At 48.2% G+C, this 25,228-nt stretch overlaps 3 protein-coding genes across 3 annotated transcripts; 2 read left to right on the top strand and 1 right to left on the bottom strand.

The window, feature by feature from the left end:
* The first annotated feature begins 159 nt into the window (after positions 1-159).
* On the top strand, positions 160-1,208 carry LOC135590786 (uncharacterized). Its single transcript, XM_065081553.1, has 2 exons — positions 160-387; positions 480-1,208. The coding sequence occupies exons 1-2, from the start codon at positions 160-162 to the stop codon at positions 1,206-1,208; spliced, it is 957 nt and encodes a 318-aa protein (XP_064937625.1).
* A 16,527-nt stretch (positions 1,209-17,735) lies between these two features.
* Positions 17,736-23,719, bottom strand: LOC135640104 (uncharacterized). The gene is made up of 6 exons (XM_065154264.1): positions 23,320-23,719; positions 21,780-21,979; positions 18,697-18,837; positions 18,540-18,620; positions 18,034-18,158; positions 17,736-17,938 (listed from the first exon to the last, which is right to left on the bottom strand). The coding sequence occupies exons 1-6, from the start codon at positions 23,555-23,557 to the stop codon at positions 17,890-17,892; spliced, it is 834 nt and encodes a 277-aa protein (XP_065010336.1). The 5' UTR covers positions 23,558-23,719; the 3' UTR covers positions 17,736-17,889.
* An 813-nt stretch (positions 23,720-24,532) lies between these two features.
* LOC135588544 (peptidyl-prolyl cis-trans isomerase-like) lies at positions 24,533-24,988 on the top strand. Its single transcript, XM_065081006.1, has one exon. It carries the CDS (start codon positions 24,533-24,535, stop codon positions 24,986-24,988), a length of 456 nt encoding a protein of 151 aa, XP_064937078.1.
* The last annotated feature ends 240 nt before the right edge of the window (positions 24,989-25,228 follow it).

The raw sequence follows: 25,228 nt of genomic DNA, 5'->3' as shown, positions 1-25,228 counted from the left end.
AGGTCGAAGGGAGAGCTCGGGATGGACGCACACCTGGGGTCTCCGTTCGTGCCCGAGATACAAGAGTAGACAGTCCCCCCGAGCTTCCGACTCCCCTCTCTGGACGCATATGATGGCGCCACCGACTCGATGGATCACGTGGCCGCTTTTCGCGCCCAAATGGCGTTGTATAGAACCTCCGAGGCTTTGATGTGCAGGGCGTTTCCCACTACCCTGAGGGGGCCAGCCCGCACATGGTATAGCGGCCTAAAGACCGGGACTATTGCCTCCTTCGACCAGCTCGTTAGAGACTTCGAGCTTAACTTCCTGGCCTACGCCCGGCCAAACCTGTCTGTTGCACTCCTCCTCGGACTCAACCAAAGAGAGGATGAGCCCCTCTCCCATTTTGTGAATCACTTTACAATACAAATTCGGGGGTTGCCGGACGCTCACCCCTCTCTGTTAATGCAGGCGTTTATGATAGGCCTGCGGCCTTCCAGATTCTTCTAGTCCCTTGTGGAGCGACCCCCCACCGCAGTACCCGAGATGCTTCAACGAGCGAACCAGTACATTGCAGCGGAGGCCTAGATGACCGGGAAGCAGGAGGGCATAAGCAGGTCAGGCTGGAGCCGACTCGAAGAGAATCGCCTGCCACACCGAGACGCAGGTTGGACCGGCATGACCCACCGACGTTAAGGTCCCTATTGCCCTCCTTGGGCACCTCCCGAACGGAAGTATTTCTCCAAATAAGGGAAAAGGGGTTGCTTATGACCCTCAACCCAATGAAGAGCTCGCGGGCGCTCGCGAACCAGACGAGGTATTGCCGTTTCCACCGGCAAACTGGGCATGACACTAAGGAGTGCCGTGAGTTGAAGTGGCAGATCGAGGGGCTCATCCATAGAGGGCACCTCGGTCGGTACCTCCGACAAAGTAAGGAGCTGTCGCCCCGCCCGGAGGGTCCCGTTGAGCGCCAGATCAACGTGATCACGGGCGGCCCAGCGTCTGGAGGGAACAATATGTCCGGAAGAAAGGCATACACCCACTCCACCGAGGTCGATGCCCCCAGACACGGCCCCGAGCTCGAAGTCACGTTCCCACACGATGGTGCTGAGCGGTCGGAGCATGATGATGCTCTGGTCATAATAGCCAGGATCACCAACGCCCAGGTTAGGAGGATCATGATCGACACGGGGAGCTCAACCGACGTGCTCTACTTTGATGCCTTTTAGAAGCTCGGGTTAGTTAGAGAAGCCTTGGAGTCGATGTGCTCGGCGCTCACCAGCTTCACCGGCGACTCGATCTCGCCGTTGGGGGCGATCACCTTGCCCCTAACCCTCGAATCCCCGCCGAGGTCGAAGACAGTCATAGCAACCTTCCTGGTGGTAGACCTCCCTACTGCTTACAACGGGATCCTCAACCGCCCGACCCTCAACAAAATCAAAGTCGTTGTCTCCACTTACCACCAGACGATAAAGTTCCCGACCCGCGCTGGGGTCAGGGAAGTCTGGGGAAGTCCCCGTGACTCTAGGCGGTGCTACTTGACGACAGTTTCATTGCACAAAAGGGTGAGGGCTGAACAACCCCTGGGAGACCCCAACGTGACAAAGAAGCCGACCCAACATCCCGAGCCGATGGAGCGCACTTGCGATTCACCACTACTGGAGGGTCGGCCAGACCAGACGGTCAAAATCGAATTTGAACTCCTCGATCGAGAGCAAAAACAGCTCGTCGGCTTCTTACAGGAGAACGCCGACGTCTTCGCTTGGTCGCCATCCGACATGACGGGTGTCGACCCGAAGGTTGCCCAACACCACCTGAACATTTTGCACGAGGCTCGCCCGGTGAAGCAGAAGCCTCAACAACAAGCTCCTGACCGACAGCTTGCTATCCGTGAAGGGGTAGAGCGACTTCTGGCAGCAGGCTTCATAGAAGAAGTCAAGTATCCGCGATGGCTGTCCAATGTAGTCCTTGTGAAAAAATCCAATGGGAGTTGGAGGATGTGTGTTGACTACACTAGTCTGAATCGTGCGTGTCCGAAAGACTGCTACCCCCTCCCGAGGATCGATCAGTTGGTCGATGAAACCGTCGAACATGATCGCCTCTCATTTATGGATGCCTTTTCTAGCTACAACCAAATCAGAATGGCGCCCGAGGACCAAGAGCACACAACCTTCCTCACTGACCAGGGGGTATATTTTTACAGGGTCATGTCGTTCAGGTTGAAGAATGCTGGAGCAACGTATAAGATACTCGTGAACAAAATCTTTGACCGACAGATCGGGCGAGATATGGAGGTCTACGTCGATGATATGATCGTTAAAAGTCATACGGCAGCAACCCACCTGACCGACTTGGCCGAAACGTTTGCCACGTTGCGAAGATACGGCCTACGCCTCAACGCGGCAAAATGTGCTTTTGGCGTTGGCTCGGGTAGATTCCTCAGATTCATCGTACACGAGAGGGGAATAGACGTCAACCCAGAAAAGGTCCAGGCGATTATCAATATGCAAACCCCTCATACAATTAAGGACTTACAGCGACTGAACGGGAGGCTCGCCGCCCTATCTCGGTTCCTTTCCCGATCAGGAGATCGTTGCCTCCCCTTCTTCTGGGCCCTAAAGAACCCAAAGAACTTCCAATGGACGGCGGAGTGCGAGGAAGCCTTTGAACAAGTAAAACAATGCCTTGCCAGCCTCCCCCACCTTGCCTCAGTTTCCTCTAGGGAGAAGCTAAGCATTTACCTGGCCACCTCTTATCACGCAGTTAGCTCCGTCCTAACCAAAGAAGCCTCCGGCGAATAGCTACCGGTCTACTACATCAACCATGTCCTAAACAGACCCGAGGAGCGGTACTCACCAATCGAAAGATTGGCTTTGGCGCTCATGTTGACAGCTCGAAAGCTGCGCCCCTACTTCCAAGCTCATCCGGTTGAGGTAATCACCGACCAACCTCTCCGGTAGAGCTCGGCGAGTTTGACATACAATACGTGCCGAGGACTGCCATCAAAGCTCAGTCAGTGGCCGACTTCATCTCAGAACTAACTCAGATCGAGGACGAGGGTGCTGAGCAGTTTAGAGACGGATGGGTCCTGCATGTGGACGGATCGGCCAGCTCGAAGGGCGCGGGCGCGGGGCTGGTGTTAGTAGCCCCCAACGGACAGTCGTTCAAACGCTCCCTCCGCTTCGGGTTCCAAGCTACCAACAACGAGGCTGAATATGAGGCACTCCTGGCAGGACTCAGGCTAGCTCTTGAGATGCAGGTGAATGCCATACATGTCCTCACCGATTCGCAACTGGTGGCCGAATAACTCAACAGCGGATACAAGGCTAGGGAACCAACCATGGCAAGGTACCTGGCGGAGGTAAAAAGCCTAACCGCCAACTTCTCTCGCTTTGCAATATCTAGGGTCCCGAGGAGTCGAAACGAGCGAGCCGACGAGCTGGCTAAATTGGCATCGAAGTTAGACCCCAAAGCCCAGCCCGAGATCGAAGAGCTCCCTTTCCACGCTATCTCGATCTCGGTTGTGTCCTCGGTAGATGCACGAACCACATGGGTACAGGAGATGCTGTGCTTCAAACAGGACGGGGTTCTTCCCACCGACGAAGCCGTGGCTCGGCGCATGCACCGAATGCAAGCATGGTACTCCGAGGTGAATGGACGGCTCTATAAGAGGTCTTTCTAACACCCTCTCCTATGGTGCCTTGAACCCGAAGAAGCTCGGTCGGTCCTGGCCGAGGTCCACGAAGGGATTTGTGGAGAACACGTATGTGGGCGAACCTTGGCATTCAAGGTCATTCGCCAAGGGTACTACTGGCTCACAATGTCCCGCGACGTGAAAGATTATGTACAACGGTGCATCTCGTGCCAGAGACACGCCCGGACTTCCCGGCAACCCGCGGCTCCGCTCGCCCCCATCGACTGCGTGTGGCCATTCGCACAATGGGGATTGGACCTCCTCGAACTTTTTCCGCTAGCCTCGAGGCAACGGAGATACATTGTTGTGGGAGTGGATTACTTCACCAAGTGGGTTGAAGTTGAGCCACTAGCAACGATCACGGAACATCAGGTAGAAAAATTCGTATGGAAAAATATAGTGACTTGGTTTGGCCTGCCCAGAAATATCATCACGGACAACGGAGCCCAGTTCACCAGTGCACGGTTCCAAGAATTCTGTGCAAACTATAGGATTCAGCTGAAGTTCAGCTCGGTGGCACATCCCTAGACGAACGGCCTGGCGGAGGTGACTAACCGGTCCATTCTGGACGGGCTCAGAAGAAGAGTGTCGGCAGCCCGATCGGCTTGGGTGGATGAGCTCCCTAGCATTTTGTGGTCCTTGCGAACTACCCCGAAGACCGCGACCGGAGAATTCCCCTACAGCCTCGCGTTCGGGACCGAGGCCGTCCTACCCCCCAAAGTAGTCTTCCCCATCCTCCGAGCTGAAAACTTCGAAGAGAGGGTATCAAATCAAGGAATACGAGTTGGTCTCGACCTGCTAGAGGAGCGGCGCGCTAACACACATTTAAAGACCCTCTCCTACAAGAGAGCGGTCGTTATAATCTACAATCAGAAGGTACAACCCCGATCAATTAAATTCGGCGACTTAGTCTTACGCATGGCCGAAGTCTGCGACCCGACCCGACCCGAGCGCACGGTAAGCTGGCCCCTAATTAGGAAGGACCTTATCGAGTCATCGAGGTCGGCATGTTCCGACTCGCGACAATGCGAGGCCGCCCCTTGCCGAGGTCGTGGAACACACAAAATCTCAAAAGGTTTTTTGTGTAGTAGGATCGAAATGAACAGACAACACGCTACACCTGACCCAAATAATTGGGTTACAAGACCAGACAACACGTTACACCCGACCCAAATAATTACAAGGTACTACCCTATTTTTCTAGGGCTTTGGCGCTGTCATCAAAAGAGACCTCCTCCGGGATGTCGATGCTCGTGTCTTCGAGGAGGGAGGTGAAGGGGTTTTCCTAGATCTCCAGATCGAGATGGCGCGCTCTGAAGTGGGCCAGGGCAATCCGGTACCCACACTCGTAGGTAAGCTGCCCCGACCGAGCTAAAAGCTCGAGGATTTTTTGTAGTCCTCGGTCAGCTTCCTGTCCTTCTTCGGCCGCTGCTGAACCTCAGCAGCTAGGGCCTCAGAAGCCCCCCTCGTCTCGGCGTGCGACTCCTCCAGTTTTTGGGTGAGCGCGACCACCTCTTTATTAGCCAGACGCACCTCAGCTCGAGTCGACTTCAGGTACGTCTTGAGTTCTTTATTTTGTTCCTCGATGGCTTTTACCTCATATTTGAGGCGTGTCGTCTCCGCTTCCAGATCCTGTTGAATCTCGTATTTTGATGATGAAACCACTTGATATATGTTTATGATTTAATCCGTGTTTTGAGTGACGTAGGATGCTTCGATCAGGATGAGACAATTAAAGCAGGAAAATTATGTTGCGCCGAAGGAACATGTCAGAAGATTGGACGTCGGGCCAGTGGATCGGTCGACGTATCGACAGAAAGCTTCGGGCCGTGGACTCGAGCATCGGGCCAAGAAGAGCAGGTATTGTGCCAAGGATATCGGAGTTACGGAGTCAACTGGCCGATTGGGCAATAGGCTGCAGGAGAGGACGATGCGCCGAAGAATCAGACGAAGCGTCGAGGGACCAATGACATGCCGGACAACTTGGTTAATTGCTTAGGATTAATTGTCTCGATCGAAGTTTTGTTTTAAGTGTGCAGGATTAACTACGATAGAAGAAAGACATGCAACAGGAGTTGTGCCGGAGTCAAGACAACGATCACGTTGGGAGTTCGAGAGTTCGACGGAAGTTCGGACAGTCGTCGGAGGTTCTACGGGAACAAATCCGAGAAGTCCATGAGCTTGCCAAAGAAGCTCGTCGGAACTCGCCAAGTGGATCGTCGCAAGTCCAGGAGTTTGCCGGAAGTCCGCAGGAGCATCACCGAGGGTTCATCGGATGATCGACGAAAGTTCGCCGGAAGCTCGCCGGAAGAAGCGATTGACGCACCGGAGCAAGTTGCAGTAAATGTCTTAGGAAGTCTTAGGAAATATCATAGTTAGCACAATGATTAAGTTAGAAATGGGAGGTGATCCCATTAACTTCATCTTGGGGCAATTGGGCCCCTGAAAAACCCAAATCGGACCGAATGGATCAACCCATTCGGACCCTGATTTCTGCCAAGCGATTGAACCGCCCAAGGCAGGAGGTTGCACCGCCTGGGCTCAGTCTCCGAGCGAGACTAGGAGGTGCAACCGCCCCAGCCAGGCGATGGCACCGCCTTGTCACGACCTTAGCTGGTTTTGCCTAAGGCGTGCGGCACCCTCGCGCGTCCGTCCGCAAAGGTCAGCCTCCCCGAAGCCTCCCATTGTCCCTTAGGACCAACAAAAGAGAGAACGGGTTAAAGAGAACGCCTCAATCGGGATCCAAAAAGCAAACATGTCCGAAAAACACTTCATAGACAATGCAAATTACAAACAGACTTTACAAGCTCTGAATAGTTGCACAACAAAGGGTAAAATGGTCCATTACAGATCGAAAAGCTCTCGCTCGTGTCCACATGACACAACCTTTATTTACAAGCCTAAAAAGGCCACCAACCCAACTAACATGGGACTATTTAGCCTTCGGCTGCCCCTCTATCTGCTGTACAAGGCATGAACATGCCAAAAGACAACGGACAGACATAAGCATTACATCCAACATCTTGTTTAGAAGTTTGTCCGTTACATTCTCCCCCACTTATCCCTTCGACGTCCTCGTCGAAGCCTTTGTGAACACTGCAACTCTTCGCCTTTGCTGAGTCTTCAATCTTCTGCTCCAGCTGCAATGCGCCTCCTGGCTCCCAGCTGCTCTCCGCTACTGTTTCTGAGTAGTCGAACCTTTGATCCGCCATGCTGCTTCAACTCACCAATGACTCTGACTCTGGTGTGGGGTTGGCTGAGTTGTGTTGATCCTTGTTGATTCCTGCGGATCCGCCAAATGAAGGAAAAGACCATCCTTACTGCGCCAGTCTCTTAAAAATTCCTAATGCTGCTTGAACTGGGTGGATGCTTGTTGGAGCTTTAACGAGCATCGTCTCGCAAACTTCTGAAGCTTTGGGTCCTTCCTCCACAAAATCTGCTCATTGACTCTTCTTTTAGTTAGTTGTCACATCCAAGTAGGTTCGCATCACTTCCGCTTTCGATTGGCATTTCGTTGGGAAATGAAGCGGACAATCTACTCTCAGTAGCACTGATCACCGTTGGTGAGGATTTGACAACTATTGTCTTCCATTATCTTCGAAGGGTCTTTGAACTTGTGCAGAGCTCCTCTGCTGGATAGATAAGAGAACTGGGGTACTCGGTTTCGCCCATTCTCTTAAGAGTTGAGAAGGCAAAGGTTACTTTGACTTCGCCCGCCTCCTCGAGGTTGTACTTCATGCATCGAGTTGGTTACTGGTCTTCGCCTGCTCTTTGCTCACACTTCTGAAGCACTTGAAGTGTTTGCACTCCTTGCATTGAGTTAGCTACTGTGATTCACCTTCTCAATGCCATCGAACTTCTGGAACGCGGGAAGTTTTCACCCCAACTTGGAGTAATTCTCTGATAGATGAGGTCGCCTCTGGGATTGTACTGTCTTCTCAATCAACCCTGCCGCCTACTCCACTGAGTAGCAAAGGTACAGCACCGCGTACTGCCTGCTTCGTTCCTTGGTCGTGCACTCTTGCATGACCCGAAGTCCTTCACTTACGGCTATCTTGATGAGAAACTTGTTGACACCGGTCTTACGAAGTTTCTTGGCCTCTGCCCTTCAGCCTTGTCTCGGTACTTGGAGATTGCCTCTGCATGCTCCACCTCCTCGGCCCCTTTCACGACCAAGTGCTCTCCCTCTGTGAGAGCAATGGATCAGTGACTTGCACGGAAGTCCCGCCTCTGCGGTACCAAGGCGCTGCCATGCCCATGGCCCTACTATCCGTCGCCTCGCCTCTGTATCCCTTTTCTTCACAATCAGTAGAGATGTCTCCGTGGCACTCCTCTGAGTCCACCTCCATTCTAACTGATGCTTGATTTTGGGTAGCTAAGTCCCTCTGGACTCGTCGTCGCTTCCTCGCCCCTTTCGACCCCCTGCTTCAACACCAATGTGTTCTCCAAGCAGTCCGTTTGGTCGATGGAAAGACAGACTGCAACTCCCATGCATAGCCTCTGCCATCACGTTGTAGAGTTTGCACCGATTTTGTTCTCCTTAGCTTCCTTGGTAGCAACGTTCGCTTACTCGACCTTGTCCTCTGACTTGTCGGGCTCCCTTAAGCGAATATGAGCTCTGGAGCAGTCCAACTCTCCAGCTGCTTCGATCATACCTCTGTATGATCAAGTCCCTCCCATGGAACTCACTGGTACTTGCATTCGAACTTTTCCCTTGGTGGAACACAGCCCCCATATGCTGATGACCAAGGCTTTCATTCGATGCAAAATTCGATGCACGCCCGGAAGACCCGCCTCTGCGGTACCATGGCCTTCACTCCTTGAATCCATAGCTCTTCTTGTCGTCGTGTTGTTCACCGAAGTGGAGCTTCCAGTAACTCCCGATCATACCTCAATATGATCTCATCCCTCACGGGACGGATTGTGTGTATCACATTGCCACGAACTGTTCCACCACGATCCGCTGCACCATGTCGCCTCCTGGTGACATCTCCATTGCATTATGATCCTTGTGGAATAAACTCGAATTGTGAACCCTCCATGTGTGGCCTCTGCCAATACATCGCAGGGTCCCTTCCACCTTCGATTTTGTTCGCTCCTCTGGCAATCGACCTTCATCCACCCACTCCTGGGTCACACCTAGATGAAGCACTGCTCTAGGACAGTCCGTCACCTAGTAGCTCTCGAAGTCCACCGACTTCACTGTAATCTGTGCACCATTGTCTGGATCCTGGGCCTCTGCCCCTACCAGCACAATCTCCGCTGCGCACTGCTTCCTTCATAGCAACTCAAATGGCAACACTGTGGCATATTCTTCAAGAGTACCCGCCTCCGCGTCCTCTTGCCCCGTGCTAAGGCCCTTCTGAACCCAACTTCGCCTCCGCAAATTGAGTCGCCTTAGTTCCTCCATCAAATGTTTCTCCGAGTTAAGGTGCATGTGCCCAGAAGCTCCCTTCGTCTTTGGCACCATGCAAGATGAGTCCGCTCCGTCAGAATGAAGGACCCATGGAACAACATGATCCTACCCTTGCCTCTGCAAGAGTTCATGTCTTTGACCTCTGTCTAAGGAAAGCACTGTGCTTCTGCTCCATGTTCCAACTTCTCTGCTGGCTCCCTTCATGCGGCTTGGGTACCTCGCCAAGTTACACCCAAGTTGCTCCGCTCCTCGTTTTTGCATTGAGTCGATGGTGGCCCTCACGCCCTCCATTCCACGGGTCAGCCCTCCCTTGAGTCCGATCTCCATATCGACTCTAAGTGTGCCTTCATTTAAGTTGCTTCAGGTCGCTCCCCCACTTGATCTCGCAATGCATCCACCAATGCATTCTCTCGAGCGAGATCATGCGACAACTCCTCGCCACTTGCTCAGTCCATCGAGCTTCGTGAAGTTGTTGTTTGTGAGGTACTCCTCCTCAACATGTGAAGTCCGTCTCACATGATTCTCCCTCTGGAGTGCCGAGACTTATCCCTCCTAGATAACTGTCCCGTTGGAGCAACATCTCTCTTCGTTTCGGATACCACCATCCCCTTGGACTACTCCGATCTGCTGAACAAACTGTGCATTGTACTGTCTCTTGCAAACGCACTTGCTAGATTGCGCCTCCACGTCAATACAGCCACTGCCGCATCCCTCAAGGCCTAGCAACATGCTAAACTTGTTGCACACTTCAGCCTCCTCCGAACGTATCCTTCACATGACGAAGAGAAAGTTTCAATGCTCCATGGCGCCGAGTCTCGGTCGCCTTGGGATGGCCACGAACATTCCATCGTCCGCATACAAGCCCATGCATGAGTACCAAATTCTTCGAGTTAGCAATTCCCCTCACCTCTGTGAGCTTTGCATAACTCTTTTGGTCGTTGAACAACTTATTCCACCTTGGATGGTCTCATTCTTGCCAAGCGCCTCGCTTGCCTAGAGCACCATCAAGTATAGTTATCAACGTTGAGCCGTAGCTCAAACTCAGCCATCCCAGCCTTTGTGCGCTCCACATTCTTCCAAGCTTGCCTGTTCTCGTGGTGCCTCTTGCGCGAAGGGTTGGCCATTCCTCAAAATGCCAATGTTAGATGCCCGCTCCTCTGAGCGACTCTTTTCCCTACATCTCCATGCCCGTTTTCCCTCAAACGGTCACGCATGTGCTGACTGCCCTCGACGCAGCCCCGCTAGGTCCCCCACGTTTGCATGTCAAGTGTTTCTATGAGTGCTTGTCCCGCTCTGATACCATAATGTCACGACCTTAGCTGGTTTTGCCTAAGGCGTGCGGCACCCTCGCGCGTCCGTCCGCAAAGGTCAGCCTCCCCGAAGCCTCCCATTGTCCCTTAGGACCAACAAAAGAGAGAACGGGTTAAAGAGAACGCCTCAATCGGGATCCACAAGCAAACATGTTCGAAAAACACTTCATAGACAATGCAAATTACAAACAGACTTTACAAGCTCTGAATAGTTGCACAACAAAGGGTAAAATGGTCCATTACAGACCGAAAAGCTCTCGCTCGTGTCCACATGACACAACCTTTATTTACAAGCCTAAAAAGGCCACCAACCCAACTAACATGGGACTATTTAGCCTTCGGCCGCCCCTCTATCTGTTGTACAAGGCATGAACATGCCAAAAGACAACGGACAGACATAAGCATTACATCCAACATCTTGTTTAGAAGTTTGTCCGTTACAGCCTGGGGCTCAGTCTCCGAGCGAGACTGGGTGGTGCAACCTCCCCTGACAAGAGGTGGCACCACCTGAGCTCAGTCTTCGAGCTCTGTCAGGAGGTGCAACCGCCCCTGACAGAGGTAGCATCGCCTAGAGGCTCAGTCTTCGAGCTCTGCCAAGCGGTGCAACCGCTCCAATCAGGAGGTGCAACCGCCTGATCCCGGAATTTCGGGAATTGACAGTTTTAAGCTCCAAATTTGAACTGGGTTGGGGCCTATAAATACCCCACCCATTCAGCACTGAAACAGCACAGACATACACCGAAATATTGATCCTTTTCTGTGATTATTAGAGCTCAAAATTGTTGTAAAGGCCAAAAGTTCTTCTCCCTCTTTTCTTCCAAGTTCTGAGTTGTAAAGAGAGGAGAGAAAATTCTGTAAGGGTTGTCTCCTAAGCCCGTCAAAAGGAGTGAAACTGTAAAAGGGTGGTTGGCCTTCGCCTATTGAATGAAGGCCTCTAGTTGACGTCGGTGACCTCGTCTGTGGAGGAAGCCAAAAGTGGAGTAGGTCAAGATTGACCGAACCACTCTAAATCTCGGTTTGCATTTACTTGGAGCATATTATCTTTACTGCAAACCTCCTCTGAAGCTTACTTCCTTCTGCGCTTTTACGATCGATTTTCAAGCCTTTTACTCTCCGAATCAGCGTTTAGACGTAAATCTGTTTTTTCGTACGATCATCATATTGCAGATTGCGTTTACGTTTTGAGCTTTACCAAAACTGTAAACTGCCTTTATACTCTTGCTTAAACTGCATCTTGTCTAATCAAGTGATTTACGAATCAGCATTTAGACGTAAATCAGTTTCTTCGTACGAACATCGGATTTTGGTTTGCGCCTATATTCTGGTTTTCATCATAGCTGCAAACTGCCTGCATAGATTAACTTTAACATCATCTTGCTTAGAATCGACATTCACACAGAAATTATTTTTTATCGTTCGAACGCAGTTTCGTTTTAATCGCAGAAAGTTTTTCGCTGCACTAATTCTACCCCCCCTCTTAGTGCTCTCGATCCTAAATGATCCGAGGCGCACTACTCAACCGTAGCAACCGCCTCAGGAGCCGCTCCCGCGCGGACCTCCTCGATCTGCTTACGCAGCTCGGCGTTGCGATCGCTCAAAATGCCGACAATGCATCCCGCATCACGCATGCGATCCATCGGCGCCACGGCGTAATGATGGCCATGCAGTAGCAGGCGTTAGCACGAAACCGATCAGGTACAGTCCGGGAGCCGATATTGAGATACTTACCCGTAGTAACGACTTGGCCGACCTGCCAAGTAGAACCTCGGAAGGCAAGGTGTACAGATCCCGAGCTATCTCGGGATGTAGCCCCCCGTAGACGAACCAGGCTGCAGCGTCCCCGTCGGTCCAAACCCGGTCCCCTCGAGATAACCCTCCCCATCGGGCCACCAGCGGGTCGGAAGCTTGACCCTCCGGAAGCTCACCCGTCGCCCGAGCCTGGAAAGGTTCATCCTTCTTCCCAGCTGGAAGGCGGCACAGGTCGCGGATGGAAGGCTCCCAAAGCGCCTTCTCGGCCCCCTCTCTGCTAGCACCGGCCTCACCCCGACCGAGGCTCCTTCCCCCCTGCCCGACAGGTCCAACGGCGGTTTCCCCTGACTGAACCGCTGACGCCTTCGCCTTTTTTCGAGGCCGACTGGCCTCGACCTCCACCGGCGCATCCACAGTGCCGCTCTTCGGCTCGGTCGGTGGGCGCAACGACGAAGCCGACGATCCTCACCCTCCGCGCACTGAATTGAGGTTCACCATTTCTGGATGGAAATCCCGACATTAGTCAGTACCCTGAAAGATCTCCGAGAAAAAAATCCCTAACACTACCCACTATGGGCATACCTCGAGGCGTTGGGCTAAGACCCGCCTCGACCAGCCATTGCTCAGTCATGATTCAGATGACTCAGGAGGCTGGAAGAATCTCCTTTAGCCCTTGAAGGCCCCTGCACTCCTCGTCGTTCAGAGCCGGGGCGGTGTTGTCAATCACGCGCGCCGCCCATCGGAGCCCAAAGCCCCGGTCTCTCGCGCAGCAAATGTAAAAGAAACGCCCCTTCCATCCCTTGTTATTGGAAGGGGCCCCGCTAACATGGAAACCTAACCGGGCAGAAAGATAGTAACCCCCCAACCCCTTAGAAAGACGAAAACAGGACAAGAAAAGAGACCGGGTCGGGGTAATATGGGCGTAATGACACTCCCCTAGGAATGCCACCAGATAGTGCCAGGAGTTCGGCGCCATCTGTGACGGAGAAATACGCCACCATGAAATATAGGAGATGATGACTGGGTGCAGAGGGAAGCGTAAACCCGCCTCAAGGGCATCCAGGGTTAGGGCGAAACCCTTTGGGATCGGATCGTATGCCCGTTGCCCTGGCTCCGGGGCAATAAGGACGAATTCCTCCGGGATGCTGTAGCGCTTCCGGAGGTTGCCTAGCGATGACTCACTCACCGTGGAGTCAAGGTCGTGCGGCCACATTAAGGCTTCAAGGGCCCGAGCCACCTTCTCGTCGAATGACGAGTGGGGGCTCGACGGCAATGCCTTTCCTCCGACGTTACCGAAAGTGGAAGGTAAAGAAGGTGAGGACAAGAAAGAAGGGGAGGCCATCCTTACTGACCTTCAGAAGGGATGAAAGGACGGCCGACTCGAATGAAGCGTGAGGTCCCGGAGAAGCGACTGGACAAATGCCATAAGGAGGCGCGCTGGGAACCAACTCCACGCTATTTATAGGGAAGATCCCGCTAACATCAACCCTTCGCCTCCTACAGCATGTTGCGTGGGGCAGGCCGAACGTCACTCATCATAAATATGGCCTGACGTGGCAGCCGATGGGCGGGCAAGACGAATGCCAATGCGCTGTCTTCTTAGTTCTGATCCCCGAGAGACGGCGCTTCCGCGAAAAGTAATCACCCTCTGTGCTCCCGTGCAAACGAGACTGACTCGGCTACCCACGATTCACAGATCGCTACATAACAGATTACTTCTCTAAGCAGCTCCTCGGCCTTGCGTCGCCCGAGACCACCTCTGCGCGGCCATGCCAGCCTGAGTCGTGCTCCTCGGCCCCACGTCGCCTGAGAGCACCTCTACGTGGCCATGCCCGCCTGAGTCATGCTCCTCGGCCTCGCGTCACCCGAGACCACCTCAGTCATGCTCCTCAACCTTGCGTCGCTCGAGATCGCCTCTGCGCGGCCATGCTCGCCGGAGTCGTGCTCCTCGGCCTCGTGTCGCCCGAGACCACCTTTGCGCGGCCATGCCCGCCTGAGTCGTGCTCCTCGGCCCCGCGTCGCCTGAGACCGCCTCTACACGGCCATGCCCGCCTAAGTCGTGCTCCTCGGCCTCGCGTCCCCCGAGACCACCTCTACGCAGCCATGATCGCCCGAGTCGTGCTCCTCGGCCTCGTGTCGCCCGAGACCGCCTCTACACGGCCATGCCCACCTGAGTCGGGCTCCTCGGCCTTTCGTCGCCCGAGACCACCTCTGCACGGCCATGCCCGCCTGAGTCGTACCCAAGACCTTCGCTGCACAACCGATCCGCCTGAACCGCGCTCCTTCGTTGCAGGCTCCACGATTCACATACTTCTGACGACAAATCGATAGGATTAAATACTTAAAGCATAAGCCACGCCTCAGGCTCCCCCAACAAATAGTCGAGGCATGGCCTCCTTCGGGGGGGGGGGGGGGGGGAATGTGATAGTGGTAATAATGGTGACAAGACATGCGTTGACATCAGCTCCTCCCAGATAATATCTACGTCTCGATTTGATCTGACACACCTGATCGAGGCAGACCATGACAACGACCGAAGTACAAAACATCCTGTGCGAGCTTGGTTCATCACGCAACACCAACTACGATGTTAGACACTATCAGAAGTACGACTCTTCCTTGCAAACGGGCAAATTAGGGAGCAGTGAACTTCCCTATAAAAACCCTCACACTCGAGGAGGAGAGGAAAGAAAAAGAAGGGTGGAGAAACCCCCTTAGACTACCACTGACTTGATCGTCTGAGGGGTCAGGCCGAACTCTCCCGACCCGACCTGTGTGCATGAACGAAGAAGGGAATCCGAGCAGTGCGACCGACTACATCAGCAACTTCGAGGGACGCTGAACAAGATCCTCGTTCATTCGGACCCGAACCAAGCCGTGTCGGCCCCGAGGCTACGGCTTAAAGTTGTTAACCCTAACAAAAGTGACTAATATTACCTGGATTTCTATATGATACGAGAACTTACCTTGATTTCTATATGATACGAGATTGATTTCTATATGAGTTAAATCCCAAGTGAGCCCGGAAAGAAAGGGCGGAGTCCGAGTCGGACTACTACGAGGATTCATCCTACACATGGCCGCAGGGTAGGGATTTCTATATAAGTAGTTCCCTTCTCTTTCCCATGCACAGTCGATCCAGAGCTCGCCCGTGCCCTCTCGATTGCGTCCCCCCCTCCCCCGCCCCCCCCCCCCCCCCCCCCCCTTCTCATCTCCGCCAGAGAGAGAGAACGAGAGATGTGGCCGCTGGGGGAGCCGCCGACCGATAAGGAACTCGAGGTGGCTCGCATTCTGTGCGATCTGGAGGAACTCATCCTCGAGGACAAAGTCCGCCGCAGCAACTTATCCCTCGTCGCCGGCACGTCTAGCTGGGGCACCAAGAAGCCCCGCACTCTTCCTCCTACTCTTCCAAGTCTACCTTATAATGTTCCTCACCCTCCGCCTCCGACGGCCGACTAGGGGGGAGGAGACGGCTACGGGGGCCCGCGCCCCGCCAGCCCCGTGACTCCATTATCGTTTTCTGGGAGCAACGGCGACAAAGACGAAGCCGGGCCGAGCGCGGTGGCGACCTCGGGTCACAGCAGGCGTATTGTGGAAGACGACGCCGGGTCGAGCGCGGCACTCCCCTCACTTCCGGGGAATCGTCCTGAGCACAACGACGGCGTGGCGACCTCGGGTCAGGGGAGGCATACTGTGGTCGACGACGTCGGCCCGAGCGTGGCGTCGCCCTCGGTTCTGGGGAATCGTTCCGAGCACGACGACGCGTTAGCGACCTCGCGACAGGAGACGCACATTGTGGACGGCGACGCCGGGTCGAGCGCGCCGCCGCCCTCGGTCCCTCGGAACCGTTCCGAGAACAACGACGCCGGGCCGAGAGGCGCGGCTCCCTTGCCTCGGGGGAAGCAGTTCAAGAACCCCAAGCGGTGGTGCAAGGAGGTAAGAAAAAGAAAGGAGGGAAGCAGTTCTTCTTTTTCTCGCCTACCTTCTCTTCCCTTTCCGCGACTAACCTTGATTGAAACTTCCCATCAGCTGGAGAAGGCGGCGGCTGCTCCTGCTCCTGCTCCTGCTCATCACATTAAGCTGGACCTGGAGTTCCGCCTCTGCCAGCCTTCACCACCGGCGCTCGTCCGCCATCCGACGCTCGCCAGCGTCCGACCGCCGGGGGAGACGTCCGAGGCGTTGCGGTGGGGATGGGAGCTGCAATTGCAGATACAAGGCGAGGACAGGAAGGAAGCGTCGAGGTTGGCGAGGAAGCGGAGGATGGAGATACAGAGGGAGAAGAAGATGCAGAAGAAAGCAAAGCGATCCAACTGAAGCGAGGAGTTCGTGGTGATCACTACGTTGCTTCCTCCTCTACATGACGACTCCCTTTCTTTGGTTTCTCAAAATTCTATTCATGGATTCTTTTATTATGATTATTAGTATAATTTATGATGGGAAATCTGTGCAGGATATATGATCTTGTGTGTTGTGTCTCCCTCCTATGAGAGAATTGGCCGAGGGTGGCTGCAATGGAGGTGAATAGGCTTGCTGTTGTGTCCATCAGCCATTACCATAGATTAAGAAGAACCTAATGGTTACCCAAAAGCCACTCTTCAATTCACTCTCAAAGTCTTAAATTTGAGACGAGTTTTTCCTATATTTGGATCTTGATGAATGTTGATCTTTTTGCTGTATTTTTTATATTGTGTGTTTGTTCATCTCCCAAAAATGTGACACAACAAAGTCCCTCGTTGGGATCTCAGTATCACTGATTAGACTTGTAGAATTATGCACTAGACTTATACGAAAAAATCCACTGTTCATATGGGAAACGGCCTATAGAATCAAGTCAAGAGACTTCCATTACTAAACACCTCTCATACCTTTAAAGAAAGAATCTTATTTCCACTTGGGAGTTTAAAAACAACATGACTTCATACCAAATTTATGATTCGAGTCATGAAAACAACCACAGTATATCTATCAATCGCAACCTTTTGAACACGTGCATCATAAGGTATTATTAATCTTTAACCCATTGAATACACGATGGCGAGAAGAATGACATGTAGATGTATTCGATGCTGTTATTAGAGATCTCATGAGGTGCACACACTTCCAGCCAGGGGAGGTGGAAATCCAACAGTGAAGGGTAGTTACAATCTAATAATGTATTTTCTTTAAAGGATTGCAATGTGTAATCATAAACAAACATTTGGAAGAAAGATATAGACTTCAAGAATTAAAGGCATAAAGAGATTACAATAAGACATCCAATGTAACCATGATGAAGATAGACTGTGTTCACTTTACCTTGCCTGTGAGATTTGGGATTCGAGGTATCAGTTGTAGTAGATGACAAAGATTTAGTGCAGTTCTGGCCATGGAACTGCAAAAGCCTGGAAAGCATGTGATGACCAAAGAAATTGGTTCAACCAAATATATCAAGAAATTAAGAAATGTGACTTAATGAAGAGATAAAGCCAGCAAGCAATGCACAAGGTTTTCTGTAGAAAAAAGGATTTTTTTATGTGATCAAGATTTCTAGTCTTAAATAAAACTCAGATTATGCTTTACTTTGTGGTAGAGCTAGTCAGATAAGAAATTATTTCTGCCAAATTCAGGGTCTCTAAATCTCGGTAAATTTTGACATAACTGCTTGAACTTGTAACACAAATCAGCCACAAGAGCTACAGGTCTGAAGAAAGATGAAGAGAATTTCAATTGTTTTGGTATAAGACAGAAAGTTAAGCAGAAGATCACACTACACCAGAAGGAAGCCTTAGCACCAGTTGTCCACCAACAACACTGCAGCAGAGAAGAAGCAAAGAAGAAAAGAGAAATGGGATCAGAATTAGAAAAGAATCTCATAGGTGCGTTGCATCTGAAACTTTAAAAGTTACCTCTTCACATAATAATAACAAAAATCTGCCAGGATAAAGGTTTGAACAATTTCAGCAAGAAGGACCAGGGGCGGCCACAACCCATGGCCCAAAGCAGTCAATAAACGTCCACGAGTATCCAAGACCTGTGGAATAGAACAAAATTTTGCTTCAGAATGATATACTACCTCAAGCTATGCAAATAATGATGCCATATTCGTCGCACAATTAAATGCAACAAAGACAGGAAAAAAATGTTGGTCCCATTCCTGTGCGACTAACATCAATCCATCCTTTCATCATGCATATATATAGATTGCGAGATGCTAAAGTTTGATGTTTAGAGACTGATAAAACTCTGCGTGATAAGTGACCTTGTATAGAGGAAATGGAAATAGCAAGAAGCCTTTTGCTCCGAACATCCAAAGAGACAAGCAATTTACTAAGATAAATTTCATGAAACTAATTGAGCAATAAAATTAAAAATAAAAGAAAAATATGAACCAACAAATATCCACGGATCAAACCTGAAGGACCCAGTGTGCACAGCTCAGAAATCTTGAAACCCCCAGTGCAAATACATAGTGAGCGGTGAATGGCTCAACAATCTGGCAACCATGAATATAGGTCTAGTCAGAAAAAAACAGATTTGGGAATTTGATGCTCTCAATTTTCAGCTTATACCTTTGTGTTTTGCATCAGACGTAATTGTGGCAACACAGAAACAGCTTCCAGATAAACGCAAAAGGCCCAAGAAATCCTATCAATAAGATTATGTGTTGTTGAAGGATGAACTGTAAAGGCCAATATAGCACAAGGCAAAACCTACACAAATAGAAAATATAATTCAATCAACCTATCATCTTATGAAGATGACTGGCCATTGGTGCAACTAAGATATTGTGTATGAAAGATGTTAATTGGTCCCTTGCAAGTGCATATAACGTAAACCTAATAATTGAAGAACAATGAAGAAGTATCACAGAATTATACTGAATAAAGTAAAAAAAAAATCCTGTAAGACATGTTAAGACTACATTAACTCCAAAGTAATACTTTGATTCAAAAAGGTTACAGAAAAAAATATTTCAAGTATCATTAACTAAAGGCATCTCGCTCTGAAGTCAATCAAATTTCTCAATAGTAGAAGTGTAGAACCTCTGCCACTTATGTCAACATATGAGCCAAATACTTGACATTTTACAATCTAATGTAGCTGGTTTCTCTGTTCTAAATTGTAACCAGATTAACTTGATCTGAATGCCTATACATTAAGCCAATCAATTTTTTAAAGGTTACAGCAGCTATGACTTAGAATAGATAAGGGATATCTTTCCATATATTGCGATATTAACTAATTAAATTATTAAAAAAGTCAATATGGTTGAATGCACTGATCTTACCCAGTGTACTAAATTTCCACAAGAAATAATTGAATATTGCCTGGAACAAACAAAACAAGAAATAGGTAGTAGTTTGAGCTCATAAAGAGTGTTCATCTATATTTTCATATGAACTAGTTTTGTAGTACAACTTGCAATTATGTAAAATTGTGCTCAATCAGATATGGTCAGAAATAACATTTATATGATATTCATAGAAGCATGTCGGATATTTCTTCAAAATTTTCATTTTTCTTGTAGTTATTTGAAAGCTCAAATATTCTAAATTACTAACAGAGATATGTCACAGATACTTATTGAGAGAAAGTAATCAAATTATGATAATGTAGTAAAATCATGAGATTACATCACAGTGATTTAAAAAGCGCTAAGTGCTCGCCCGAGCGAAGCAAGATGCTAAAATACAAAAATATATAATATAATTAATAAATATAATTATTTAAATAAAAATATGATATTAAATTAAAAAAATATTGCAAAATCACAAGACCACATTAACAAAAAGTTTCAAAATTCAAAACAATAACAATAATTTTAAATAAATAAAAATTAGTAATATTAAAATCAAAATAATATATTATTAATCTAATAAATAAAAATACTATTACTAATATACTGTTAGTAGTATACTATCGAGCCGATGTGACAAGAGTGAGTAAAAGTAAGACAGCAACAGCAAGTAGCGATAGTGGCAGCAGTAGCAGCGGTAGCAGTAGCAACGAGCAACAGCAGCGGTAACGAGAGCAACGATAGTGGCAGCGGCGAGCAGCGACAGTGGCAACGGAGAACAGCGACAGTGGAGAGTTAACGACAGCGAAGAGGAAATGTCGGCGGTAGAATCGCGAGCAGGGTTAGGGTTGGGAAAGTTGCGAGAGGGATGCTGAGAGGCTGATATCGGTGCTTTAGTTGGTTCGATTGAACCAACTAAGGCACCGAGGTTACTTGGTTTAACCAGGGCACTCGCCCGAGTCCTGGCGCCAAGCGCTTCCGGTGCTCTCCTCTTTAAAGCACACCGCCTGGACATGAAGCGAGGCGCTCAGGCCTCACCTTGCCTAGCCCAAGCGCCCGAGCGCCTATTGAAATCGTTGTTACATCATTCAACGTGAGTTCTTGGTTTCTTGGCAATATTATGAATCCTCTGTTACTTAATATAATTTCTTTAAATGACATGGTTATGGATTTAATTACTTGTTATTATTATCGATATAGAACTTATGTATTAACACAAATGTCAAGCTTTGTCATGTACGTTAATGGTCTTTGTGCCATACTACTATATCGTATTTTTGTGGAAATTTCCATATTTGCATATATGTATCATGTTGCATTGGTATCTCATGATTACATTCGTGACTCATAGTGATCATGTTAAAGAAAATTCATGATCTGAACATATATATGCCTGATGTCATGGCAACAATATGGCCAAGTTTAACTAGCTAAAGACGAGTAATAGACAAGTCAATGGCTTCTTGATCAGCTCTTTGTTTGCAATATCTAAAATCAATAAAGAAATGTCATGAATCAATGGTAACAATAAAACAAAGTCCAAGGTCACTAATGAGATCCCCAAGTACCTTACAAGATGATGTCCATTAAATATCATTCGGGCACCTGTGGTGGTTGATCTTTTTGGATACGCAATAGATATGTTAATTGATGACTGGAATGATATCAGAACTCTTGGATTGGGCTGACACGAAGGGCCACTACTAGTTACTAAATAACCTCACGAAAAACTTTTCCTAGTTTCACATTACAAATTACTTAACTAGTTAACTTGTGTTACATATTAAACATTTCATAAAGAGAAAAATAAATCCAACATGGAAGAAGGATCAAAACTTCCAAGGTTCAAAAAGAAGTCTCGTGTTACTTTCAATTTTTAATTTGAGCGTGAATCTTCTTTGCAGATGGCAACAAAAAGGTTCACTAAGTATGTGATATCTCCATCTCATGAGCCAGATTTGTTTCTTAAAGATATGATTCCGTAAATAAAGCAGAAGCACTAAATTAAGAAACTACTGGCACTTTGATGGTTTGTCAGCACGAGACCTAACTTTGACCATACCAAGTAAACCTGAAAAAATATTTAGCAAGGTTGCTTTATATTTCTCATACATAAATGAAACAGTTACATGATCAATCATTGCAGTCGAATGATGGATAGTATATTTTGAGTGTAGTGCCACTCAACAATGTCTAGTACTATTAAATTATTAGAGAGCACAGGAAAAGGATTTATCAGAATTATAAAGATACAAAAGTCTAGGTTAGAAGCCATGGAATCTGGTACAACTAAGAGATATATGGTTGACTCTAGAACATGGTGGAGGCAAAAAAAAAAGAAAAGAAACATTATACCACATAATAAATTGCAAAGTTGTCCTTCTCTTTCATGTAACTTGACTTTAATCTAAACCGAATCATGTAGATAACCCAAAGAGTAGTTGCAAGCGTAGCGCAATCTAGCACTGTGTGTATGTCGTATTCCATGACAAAGCTGCAGTACAGTCTGACAGCTAAAAACAAAGCTGTCAAATATTGAGTCTTAAGCGAAAGTCCTGCAATGTCAAAAAATTATCAATTTAGACAAACACATGCTGTACTGTTTAATATTGCCTTCTAATTTGAGTGCACTTAAACAAAGAATTGTTTAAAAAATCAAAATACATCTCAACTTCACTCAGAAACAAAGATCAATCATGTTTGAGATATACTTATCTGCAACCACTAAATGATTTTTTTTTTTTCTTACTGATTGGTTCCACCTCATGCAATCTACCCAACATATACTAGGATATAAACTGCCAACATATGCATAATGGACTCCCAGGATCAAAGTCCAGCACCAAGTTTGCTCACTTGTCAATGAAAAGAAATGGAATCTGCAATGTAGACTTCTTGATCAGTCAAAATAAAGAAATAAAGCTTATTACGAACTACAATGTCTTTCTGGTTGAGTCACGCGAATTCTCACTTTTAGTAGTTGACTCCTTAGATGATCCTTTTAAGTTTTCACTTGTTTCAAATGTTGATAACAATTCTCACTAAATTGGTACACAAACCACTGCTATGAAGTTTCACAGGCAAAACCATTTCCTCTGGATGCAGTTTTCACATGCTTTAATTCTTGATTCACAAACGATATCATGCATATCTCATTACTCAAAAAACTTATTGTTATGATCCAACCACATGGTGAGATATCTAGCACTGCATGATAGGCCTAAGACCACCATGGCCTAAAATAGTTAATAGTGGTAGACCCGTATAACCTCAGAAACTAAGTCAATTCATCTCCCATATCAGATGTGAGATTAAACTAGGTGTCACAATTTTTCTCACTCTTCGTCATGGTCAATGCTGAAGTACGTGACTTACATTGTGATGTGTCTCCAACCTCATTCACAAGTGTCTGCTTGCCTACTTGGGCCACTTCAACATGCACAATACTAGGTCCACTCGAAGATCATTTTTCATGATCGGACCCGCCGATGTAATAGCTGACCTATTAATTTGATTGACTTGAACCACTAACTAAAAATGCTTAAATCCAGACTAATAAAGATAGATCCACTTAGCCATGTAACCCACAACTGGTTGTCACACTTATTCCTTGAGGTTTCGAAATATACACCACCTATTAGCAAAGCTTTCCTGACCCTCATGATCTGCTAAATTTTAGGCAGGTAGAATGGCTATCATTACCTCCTCCAAGCTTCAGACTGAAACCCTAGCATTATCAATAAATTGGTCATTTGCTATGCATTTCAAATTATCGTGAGTAGTATATCTCTAATTAAATTGAGTATGTCCAACACCTACCAACTCACGGCTTCGAGATCGCATGGATCAAACAAAAAGGAAAGTGGCATAGAGGGAGAGGGGCGGGAGGGCGAACCGGCGCAAGTCCGCTCCTTGATGAGCTTATAGATGAGGACGGAGATGCCGAGGGCGTGTGCGGCCTCGGCGATGACGAAGAGCTTGTCGTGGTCGTGGACAATGAAGCGAAGGAAGACGAGCGCCGCCATGCCGGCGATGACGGAGAGAGAGGCCTTCACCTTGGGCGATCGCCGCCTCACCCATCCCACCACCGCCCTAATCGGCCGCGCCCGTCCCTTCCTCATCTTGCTCTCCATCTCTCACTCTCTCACCCTCTCCCTCTCCCTGTCGAGCAATCCGATCCCACAAAAAGCAAACAAGAGGCGTTGCTCGACGGAGTTGGACGGGGGAATGTAGACGGGGAAGACATCTTAAAGATACGATGCGGTGCGTTCACCTACATCAGCAGGTTCAGGGGATAAGAGACGACTTTAATGTGGCATGCACCTTTAATGCCCTTTTTCACCCTCTTTACGGGGATGCATTTTTTATTTTTTTTTGAAGATAAATTATGAAGACGAAATTTGAGTTTCGAATTTTAAAATAAATTATTAAAATCATTAGACCGACATCTAAAATTAATATTTTATTATATCTTAATCTATGATAATATCATGCATATATCTCTAAAAAATTAAATATTTTTTATTCAGCCCTTAAGATTTAATATACACACACCTCAAAATTTGGTAGTTTTATCGTTATTTTAATCTAATTTTAATATATACATATATAAATATATACACCTCAAATTTTAGTATATTTATGCTTATACCTTTTAATATACATCTAGCAAACTGAAAAACTTACAAGTATAATATTGCCGTTAATGTCTGTCATTTGACTAACTATGTTGAAAAACTCTACTTAATATTAATAATGTTACAAATGTAATAGATATATATATATATATATATACTTTGTAAATTAGTAACTTTTCCTATTTGATCCTCTAAATTATGTTCCTAAATTCCAAAAAAAATATGGTATTTTAGACATATAAAATAATTATGCACCCCAAAAGCACATTTATTCACAAGGATGGAAACTGATGTCAAACAAAACAAGCCAAGTGACAAAGTCACATTCATTTAAAGCATTTTGCAGTTTGCGTTTCAATACAATAAGGCTTTAATCCATGCGAGGAGCGTGCAAAGGTGACCACATGATCACTGTGTTAGCATGCGCCCACAGCCTTCATCACGATCCGGTCGGTCTGCTTACTTCCGATCATGGCCACGGTGAACCGTCGCCCTCGCGTGTTCTTCGACATCACCATCAACGATGCACCGGTGGGGCGGATCGTGATGGAGCTGTATTCAGACGTGGTGCCGAAGACGGCCGGGAACTGCCGGGCGTTGTGCACCGGGAAGAGGGGCGTGGAGCGCTCCGGGAAGCCGCTGCACTACAAGGGGACGAGCTTCCTCCGGGTGACCCCGGGCTTCATGTGCCAGGGCCGCGACGTCGCCCACAACGACGGCACGGGAATGGAGTCGATCTACGGCGGCGAACGGGGGCCGGGACATGAACGGATCGTAGAGAAGGCGCCGTGGCTGGACGGCGAGCAGGTGGTCTTCGGCCGCGTGGTGGCGGGGATGACGGTGGTGAAGGCGATCGACTTTATGGGCTCCATGAGCGGCGAGACCAAGACGGACGTCCTCATCGCCGACTGCGGCCAGCTCTCTTAGAACGTCATAGAAAGATTTAAGTAAGTCGATGACTTGAGAATAGAAGACCCAAAATAGTTGGAATCTTCTTTACTACTCAAATTTTGAATCCATTTATTATATGATTATGTAGAATTTTCTTTTTTTTAGCTTTATTATTTGATTTGATGTCGACATGTGTTATTATTATTATTATTATTATTATTATTATTATTATTATTATTATTATTATTATCGTCCTTCCAATGGAGTCAGTCTAAC

Source organism: Musa acuminata, chromosome BXJ1-1 (assembly GCF_036884655.1).
Source record: "Musa acuminata AAA Group cultivar baxijiao chromosome BXJ1-1, Cavendish_Baxijiao_AAA, whole genome shotgun sequence".
Taxonomy (NCBI): domain Eukaryota; kingdom Viridiplantae; phylum Streptophyta; class Magnoliopsida; order Zingiberales; family Musaceae; genus Musa; species Musa acuminata.
Note: the sequence above shows the minus strand (reverse complement) of the source record. Positions and strands in the feature narration are given on the sequence as shown.

Bases quoted from the DNA above. Each gene is read 5' to 3' on its own strand.
- LOC135590786 (XM_065081553.1), top strand. From the start codon at position 160: ATGGCGTTGTATAGAACCTCCGAGGCTTTGATGTGCAGGGCGTTTCCC. The intron at 388-479 runs GTGAATCACTTT...GCGGCCTTCCAG, and splicing joins ATGAGCCCCTCTCCCATTTT to ATTCTTCTAGTCCCTTGTGG.
- LOC135640104 (XM_065154264.1), bottom strand. From the start codon at position 23,557: ATGGAGAGCAAGATGAGGAAGGGACGGGCGCGGCCGATTAGGGCGGTG. The intron at 21,980-23,319 runs GTTCGCCCTCCC...TTGACATTGCAG, and splicing joins CAAGGAGCGGACTTGCGCCG to GACTTTCGCTTAAGACTCAA. The intron at 17,939-18,033 runs GTAACTTTTAAA...TCTCTGCTGCAG, and splicing joins TGTTATTATTATGTGAAGAG to TGTTGTTGGTGGACAACTGG.
- LOC135588544 (XM_065081006.1), top strand. From the start codon at position 24,533: ATGGCCACGGTGAACCGTCGCCCTCGCGTGTTCTTCGACATCACCATC.